The sequence below is a fragment of the Pteropus vampyrus genome, unplaced genomic scaffold (assembly GCF_000151845.1).
Source record: "Pteropus vampyrus isolate Shadow unplaced genomic scaffold, Pvam_2.0 Scaffold222, whole genome shotgun sequence".
Lineage (NCBI taxonomy): Eukaryota > Metazoa > Chordata > Mammalia > Chiroptera > Pteropodidae > Pteropus > Pteropus vampyrus.
Genome location: NW_011889003.1, coordinates 2,102,428 through 2,111,571, shown reverse-complemented (window position 1 = coordinate 2,111,571; position 9,144 = coordinate 2,102,428). Strand labels below are relative to the sequence as shown.

The 9,144-nt window shown below is 39.2% G+C and overlaps 1 protein-coding gene across 1 annotated transcript in view; it reads right to left on the bottom strand.

Moving 5' to 3' along the window:
* Window positions 1-2,056: 2,056 nt before the first annotated feature.
* Window positions 2,057-9,144, bottom strand: part of RIMS2 (regulating synaptic membrane exocytosis 2) — a 579,688-nt gene continuing 572,600 nt past the window's right edge. The window contains exons 30-33 of the mRNA XM_011373284.2: window positions 7,345-7,457; window positions 6,924-7,025; window positions 5,395-5,534; window positions 2,057-4,962 (exon numbers count right to left, since the gene is read on the bottom strand). Of these exons, the coding sequence (XP_011371586.2) occupies window positions 4,744-4,962; window positions 5,395-5,534; window positions 6,924-7,025; window positions 7,345-7,457 (574 nt within the window). The 3' untranslated portion in view covers window positions 2,057-4,743. The remainder of the gene's footprint in view (window positions 4,963-5,394; window positions 5,535-6,923; window positions 7,026-7,344; window positions 7,458-9,144) is intronic.

The window sequence follows — 9,144 nt, the reverse complement described above, 5'->3', positions numbered from 1 at the left end:
TTGCCTCATCAATGATCTCATTTACAAATAGATCTCACGTTAGGTTTAAATCAAAGCTAGCCTCTCAATGAAACTCTCAATGATTTAGAAATAGCCCAGACTGCAGAAATCTGTATTCACTTGTTCATTCATTCATTCATTCATTCATTCATTCACTCATAAGCACTTATATACTCACCATTGCTTTGGACATTCTATATGGCAATAAAAGTGGTACAGTCAGTTTCCTTCCCTCTAAATGCTTACCTGCTATTTTCTCTGCCTGGAATATTCTTCACCTCACTCCCATCTCCCATTGCTATCATTTCCTTCTACTTAACTTCTGTTCAATTTTTAAGATACCTACCTTGACTCTCTCACCTGGGTTAAGACACTGCTGTATGCTCTCATAGCGGTCTGGGGGCTCCCTTTTTGGAAAGTTATCATACTTGTAATATTTTTACCCAAGGTGTATCTTCTTTAGTAGAATGAAAGTCCCACGAAGACAGGGCCATGCTTGTTCTGTTCAGTACGATGTCTAGAACAGTGTCTCAAAAATAGCAGGAACTAAATATTCATTAATTTGGTAGATACTTATTGAGCATCTGTGTGTCAAGCATTGCTCTTGGCACTGAGGACACAAAAGGAAAAACATAGACATGGTCCCTTCCTTGAAGGAGCTTATATGTTAGTCAGAGTTGACTTAATCATAAAAGTGTAACTCGAACTCATTTCTCAGAAGAAATAAGTGCCAGAGATGAAGTGACTTGAGTCAAGCCACATAGGGAATCTGAGTAGTACATTGTTGTTAATTTCCTCTTACATACTTGCTGCTTCTCTATGTGCATTTCACAAAGTACAGGTGGGTGTGTGAACTTCTGTTTAATCTAGTCTGTGAATGCCAGCAGGATGTTGAGGGTATCGTGAGCTGACGGAGTGGAGATAAACATGTAGAAATGAACATGGTTTTTATGTGCATGGAATGTTAAAGGTTAAGTCAGTACAGGCAGCCAGCTTTGGTGATTTCTCAACCAATTCTCTCATGGCTCCTACAAGAGTGACCGTCATATCCTTTATTTTTGCTTGCAGAACCTTGACATCTGGAGTCACTGGGAAAGTAGAAGTACTGGCATCAAAGGTGGCCGTATTGTTAGGGTTTAGTCAGAAACTGCTAAGAGCTCAGTCCTGAGCAGGGAGTTGCAGGAAGGGACTAACATGGATTATTATTGAGAAAGTAGAAGGGCTTTTTAGGAGATGGTGTATAAAGCAAGGAGATTTTTATAATAAGAGTGTATGAACAGCAAAGAAATAGCTCGCTCGAGTAAGGGGTGTATGTTGAACAATGAAAAATAATATGGGACAGGTACGGAATGGAGTCCTTGGAAATAGAAGAAATGGCTGTTTCTAAGAATGAAGAGAGAATGGGGTTTAGATTTCGGTTGATTTCTAACTAATCAAATGGGCTTCTAAGTTTAGAACCAGGAAGGACTCCCATAAGAACTGTACTGGGGTTCTTTCTCCAGCTGAGGAACTGTCCTGGAAGGATATGGAGAAATCCTCTCATCCGTTCATACTCACATGATAGAAGCCAGTCTCTGGACGGGTTGTCATGTCAGGTAACCACACGTCTCCTCAAGTCAAATGCACCCCCACCTCCACCCAGAGCTGAACTGACCCATCAGTGGAAACACATCGGGGAAAGCTGTCACCCTCGCCATCCTAACCTGAGGAATGGCAGGGCCTGCACAAGGTTCTCTGTGATTCTGCTCTCAGCGGAGGCCACACTGGCTCGGGAATCTCACCCATTTCACCCCAAATCTGCAAGAAAGCACCTCAGTCCGGAATAACCACCTTTTAAAAAAGCAGCAACTTATGTCGATGTGATCTGAAATCCTTTGGCAATTTAAAGAAATGCTCTACCGAGGGCTATTTGTTAAGACCAGCAGTCAGCTTCTGTGATGGAGAGGTAGAAAAGATTATTTTGTTGTTTTTAAACAATGTGAGTTCAGAGAATGAGCTGCAGTGGCTTGGGGCTGTGTGGGGGGAAGGAAAGTCAGAGAAAGCCATGCATACAACGTCTTAAAGAAAACGTTTTATTTTAAAGTGTTAAATACCATCACCAGAATGAATTTGACTTACATTAGTTGGTGTTCATTACAGGACTAATCGACCCTTTATTTTTTCCAACTGGAATTCCCTTTACTTTTAAAACATACTATGTACAGGGCAGCGATGGTCACTGGAATAGTGCTATTTACATGACTAAACCACAAGTTGAGGTGTAGATAGGTGAAAATTAAAAAAAAAATACACCAACTTTTAAGTAAATACTGCATAATAACGAGTATGTACAAATATTCCATACAGTCATGTCCTTCTTATTAAAATTAGAAATAATTTATATAGGAATATGCACAAAAGATTATGTGACTGCATCTTAGTATCAGGAAAATGGTAAACGTTTATTCTAAGGGAGAGTATAGACACTCTAGGTCTATTAAATCAATTGTTGCTGGTACACAAGTGTCTAAATTATTTCAATAAAGTTTTATTCATTCATTGAACAACTCTATCCGGGTCCATCAGAGATCTCAGAACGTCAATACACAGTCTCAGTGTATTTCATATTGCACCACATAAAGAGAAGGCATTTTTAGTGATACTCATTTTAACTTTTGCACCATATCAAACATGATAGTTTTCAATGGTCAGCAGTGAATTTAAAAAGGAATAATAATAATAATAATAATAATAATAATAATAATAGAAATAATAATAAAGTATTTTTTGTGCATGGCCTTGAAGAAATGTTATGTATGTGGATTTCAAAAGTAATTGCAAGAAACTAAAGTCAACCAATAAGAATGTGTCATCAAAGTGTACATTAAAGAAACAGAAAGTATGGGTGATTTATTACATTAACCAGTGACTTTTCCTCTAAGAAGGAGAACTTCAGAGAAATTTGACCTTGAGCACCACCCAACGGTAACAACTGGCTGTCAAACCAAAGGCAGGGGTTTAACTTCCGGGAATTTGCATGTAGACTTTTGGTGATGGCATCAAAGAACTATTGATAGGCAGACTGACTTTCTTTGAGTCATCTAAAAATTAGAGCTTTAAAATTATTTGTCGTAAATTCATGTTTACTATATTTCTTTAGAAATATAATTTGTGAAAAATTGAATTTTACTACAGAAAAGTGAATTAATAAACAGCCCTGTGTTTCAGGGCTCCAAAGTTTCAGCAGTGTTTCCATTCACATAGTAAATGGAAATTGGCTAAAGAAATCGTTTTAATTAATTAAAAACAAAACCTAAGACCTTCTAGAAATAATACTTTAACCCCTGTATGAATAATGCTGGTGCTAAAAACAAATGTGTTAGACATTACAATGGCCACGTGATTTTAGAATTTTTTTGTAAACTGAACTTTGAAGGTGAAAATAAAATTACCATGCACTGTACAGTAAATTGCAAAAGTTCAAATATCTTCTTTATTAAATACATGCTGACTTACTTTAATGCACTCCCAAGTCATGTTGCAAAATCCTTTTCAACATGCTTGAAATAAAGAAAGCTCTTACATAGTTTTTTTTCCCCTTGAGAAATTCATAAATTCAGAAGCATTTACAGCTCTGAATCAAACGTGGGTATAAGACAGTATATCATGTCAAAAACGTGTTATTTTTTAGGCTAATGTTCACTCTGGTAGGGAGAAAGAAAATAAAAGATTAAAGGAGGGAGAAGAGGAAAAGTGAGATAGAGGAAGAAAGATGTGAACAATGCGCACATACTGAACTTCATTGGATTCGTATCTTTAACATGGAAATAAATCGAATATATACTTGTCACATAAAGAGAACTTTATCTTCTAGAAAGTATTTCATTTGTAATGTCTGCCAAAACACAGACTCCGATTAAAGAATAAACATGGTGTGTCTTTGTATCACCCTGTTGCATTCTCGCCCCGTTTTTAAAACCATGCACTAGTGAAATTTATTTTTAAAAATAATATAAATTTTTGAAAATGGCTGATTTTTATTTTATTTTATTTTTTTGCAAGTTGCAGCCCCAAGAAAATAATTTAAGTATTCAGCTAATCTGTGTCCATGCAAAAAAAGTTTCTTTAGTTTCATTCAGTACAGTGTAGCCACAGAATTTTGTTTTTCAGAGTCCAGCACATCTTGGCCATAGTGAATGACGTGCCTGCTGGGGCTCTGAGGTCTGCCACTGTCCGCGCTGGACCGGCTGCTCCTGGTCACCGTCCACAGGAGCCGATGTCCTGTCCTGGACCACTTCTTTGGTCTCCTGCTTTTCACCTGACACTTCCTGGGACTTTACTCCTTGACTGGTAACGTGGCTTAATGGCTGTATAGCTCCATTTCTGTGGCATAACCGCGCTTTGGGGTCAGAGAAATGAAGAAAAAGGAACGATAAAAATATAAAGGTGCCATTGAAAAGGGCTTTTTTGTTGCATGAAACTGACTGATTCTTTGAGATTAATCCATGGCTTCGGATTGGACCAAAACTTGAGTATTAATTGAACTCCAAACCTGACAGTTCTTCACAGCTCCGCTCTGTCGCCTGAGGGCCTTCTTTAGGGCACAATGTGTGCAACTTCCTCTGAGAACACAGGATCGCTTCGTATCCCTAGAAACAGGCTCAGAAGACACAACATTAAGCATGCAGTGTTACCAGGGTTTGCGACCTGTGATTTTTTTTTTTTTTTGTAACGCTGGTTGCTATGACAACAGTTTTACAGCTGCTATGAACGAGAGTAGGAAGGTCCGGTTGAACTTTCCAGGGATGACTGGGAAGCTCTTCTTGTCAGAGGGGCCAAGGTTGGATCTACTAGGGAGGAAGGGGGGAAGAGTTTGAACCATCCAATCACCATATTGGATAGCTCCAGTTCATCTAAAAGTATCTGGGCCACTCCCATAAAAGATTTGTGATCCATGCGGCCGTAATCTCCCCAGACAATGATCTGTTGGTAAAATAAAAAGGAGAGTGATGTCAGTATAATAACGTACTGGAAAACTTATAAACTAAAACATATTCAATTAATGTGCTGACATCAAACATCAAGTAAAACAGTTGTATTTAATGCTAGAATAGTTGTCTTTATAACAACTGGAATCCAAAGATATACTAGGAAAACTGTATAGAGTGTGAAGACCATAAGTAGTCCAGGGAGACTGGAGTATATATGTGATGGGGGTTTGCAAGTCTACACTTCAGTTTAAAGGAAGCAAAGAATGGTGTCTATAGCTTTATAACACTGGCCATTGCTCTGAAGTTTCCCAAGAATTTCAGCTGTGAGCAATCCGAAAGAGTATGATAAGAAAAGATTTTGGATACAAGGTTTGACTCCATGAAAATACTTTCTTAGGTAAGGGATAAACAATTCAGTAAATACCTGTAAAACCTTTCCTTGGGGGCTCTCTTCAAAAGATAACAGCTGCTGGTAAAGGGGTTCCAGCGTTTTTCTTGCCACTTTTGTTTTCTTTTTGGCTATGCAGACTCCATTATCTAACAGATACACCTTTACATACGGTGCTTGGGAAAGAAAATACAGAGGAGAGTTAAGTGATGAGCTGTCATGGGTGACATCGGCAGCTGCTTAATCTTAGGCTGAAAGAGTGAGCGATCCAAAGTCAGTGGCCTTTTCACATGATGTCAAAGTTGTTAAATAAACCATAGATGATCAAGAGCCATTCAAGTAGTTTTAGGCAACGCTGACTCAGCCTCTGAGTTGATTACTATTTTGTCATCAACTGGTTATATGGATTTGAACTCTGCATCAAATAAGGTGAACTGCTTCCAGTCCCTAACAATATTCAAGAGAGATGTCTTACTCAGTCTTTCATTTATCGATACTTAAATCTAATTAAACATGCTTGAAACTATATTGTTTTATTCACCCAACACCACAAATCTCTTACTGATCACTCAAAAAAGTTTGTTTATTGATGGTGGCATGGGTACACAAGGGTGAGGTTTGATGTAATACGTTCAGATTAGCTGGGAAGAGGCAACTAATTATGAATCCCATGGCTTGAAATTTATCTGATAGACTTCATAAAAGTATTTTCATGCATGCAGAAATTATGATATTCTCTATAGCAGAGTGAGTTGACTAGCTCCAAGACCTTTATACACACTTGCCTTAATCACCACTACAAGGTTGTACAATAGGTCATATACATTATAATGCATAATTTCTGCAAGGATAGGAGAGTTAAAATATTCAAAAATACAGTCAGTCACTGGAGGTGCTGAATGAGAAACCAAGTTTCAGAATCCTCAGTAATTGTTCTATATGTCAGATCCAATGAGCTATACTTCTCTGCACGACACATCTGGAGTCTGGCACTTTCTATGCTGCAAGCACCTTAGTACGTACCTTCAGTACGAAATGTGACATCAAAACCTATATAATAATAAAGGTTTTATATATTTATTATAATATAATAAAAACCTATGTAGGTGCCTCATTTTCTTTATATACTACAGGAAAGAAGAGTCTTATAATGAGAATGTCCTGGGTACAAAGGCTCATGCTCCATTGGGGCCTGTATCTATTTTATTCTAATTCTAAAACTAAGAATTTCTGAGGAGAATTTTGAAGCTCCAAATAAATTGAAGAATAACACAAAACACCAGGCAATGAGAAAAAAAATTTCTTATGTACATGTACGAAATGAACAAAGTACGGCAGCTGTCACTCTTCAGCGACTTCTCCTGCCCGTGTCCTTATTCCGCAACTTGGATCATTCCCACCAGACCACCCTCAATGACCATCACTCGAGAGGCACACATGAACTGCTGCTAATGGTATCCTTGGTTATATAAAGACAAGGTTTTCAGCAGCTAATCGAAAACAAAGTCTCTGAATTAAAACGTGCGGCTTATGAACGAGAGTAGAAGAATCTCTCTTGTTTTTACCTGGCAGTGTCTTGGAACCTGGTTTTACAACGAGGCCACGGGCCCGAATGATTTCCACCTCCAACTGTCCCTTTTTGTCCATCATTCCTACCTGAATGTCACCTATGGTATGTGAGGAAGAAACAGGATTTAATATACAAATGCAGTGAGGAAAATGCTGTGCCAAAGACCTTGGTTTAATATCATTTCATCATTTCTCATTTAGTTTCTAAATTCATTATATTTAAAATTTTAACAATGATATGTCACTTTAAAAAGCATATAAATTAAGTGGAAAAAAATTAATTGGAGATTTTTTTAAATCTTAAAATCTAAGATACACATTCCTACTTGACAGTACCATTAAAGATCTCATGAAATTAGTGAATGTGATTTTCAGTAACATAAAAAAACAATGAAATCATGTGATAGAAATTCTTACCCATTGCAGGTGTAGCCAGAGTCTGACGCCCCACTAGCTGGGCAGGGCCAAGGCCATCCAGAAAATCGCTGAACTGGCTATCGGAGGCCAAACGGACACCAGGGAAAATCAGACTAAAAGCAAAAAACAGACAGGATTAAACCCTTAACCCCGTTCACATTCAGGCAGCTCAGGTTTCCCTGTGGCCCCTCCCTGGGGCGGGAGCAAAAGGTAGCACTTTCTTTACCACGGACATTAATTGGACCCTACACCCCACTCCACCTCCACGGCTCTCTGCTCATTCTTGGAGTTGTCTTTCCTCATCGTTATGGACTGAACTGTGCTGCCCCCCTCCATTCATCTGAGGATGGCTTAACCCTCAGAATGACTCTATTTGGAGATAGGGCCTTTAAAGAGGTAATTAATGTTAATTGAGGTAATAAGGGTGGGGCCTTAAATATGACTGGTATCCTTATAAAGAGAGGAAGAGACACCAGGGGTATGCATGCACAGACCAAAGACCACGTGAGGACACAGCGAGAAGGCAGCCATCTGCAAGCCAAGGACGGAGGCCTCGGGAGAAACAAAACCTGCCGACACCTTGATCTGGTGCTTCCAGCCCTCCGCAACCATGAGAAAATAAATTTCTGTTGTTTAAGCCACGCAGTCTGCGGTATTTTGCTATGGCAGCCCTAGCAAACTCATGTGCTCTCTTTCTCTCATTAGTTACATCAAATACATCCATAAATCTCATTGGCTCTACTGTCAAAATACAACAAGAAAATCTGACGTCACTAATGCTACCACTCTGGTCCAAGCCATCGTTTTCTACCTTCCATATTCCTGCAACGGCCTTCTGATTGATCTTCCTGTTGCCACCTTTATTCCCCGCCCCCACAGCAGTCAGAATGATCTGTCTGAATTGAAGTCAGATGTCAGGCCTCTGCTCAAAATCCTCCATTGGTTTCTCATCCTTCTCGAAGTAAAAGCAAAGTCCTTACGCTATGTAGAGACTATACAAACTGCCCGCCCTGCTCTCAATTCCTGTCTGCTACCATCCCTGCCCTTACCGCACAGTGCTGCCTTCCTGCTGCTAACGCGGGGCAGGTTTCGGCCTCAGGCCTCAGTCTCTCTTCAGCCTGTTATGTTCCTCCCTGGAATATCCGTTTGCTCACTAACTTTCTTCAGATCTTTACTCACATGCATCCTTTTCCCTGTCTACGCTACATAAAATCCTACCCGTACCCTCTATTATCTCTCTTCCCATCTTTATTTTTCACCTTAGTACTTATACCACCTAACCCACTATACATTTTACTAATTTTTCTTGTTTAGTGGCTATCTTGCCTATTTAGTGGCTATCTTGCCTATTTAGTGGCCATCCTGCCTATTGTTTAGTGGCTATCTTGACTGTAAGTTTGGTGAAGGTAGGTTTTTTTCTCTCCCCTATTTTGTTCACTGATGCATCTCTAGCACCTAGAACTATGCCTGGCATATTGTAAGCACTTAATGAATGGTTACGCTCAATCGATTAAAACGAAGCCTGGAAACGTGTCTCAGTTTCTATAGTACCAAGAGCCCACGGTCTAACTACCGACGGATCTGGGCTCCCGGGTACGGCTTATATCTCCAACGCATAGCACAATGCTTAGAACACTAGAAGCTCTAAGTTGAATGAATCTATGAGCTTTCATCCCATTTCTCCAATAAGACTATAAACATCTGGTGTACAGGGGCCATAGTTTAAAAATTTTGATATACATAACAGAATCTAACATAGTGCTTTGCAATGATGAGTGCTAAGTGCACATTTACTCTTTA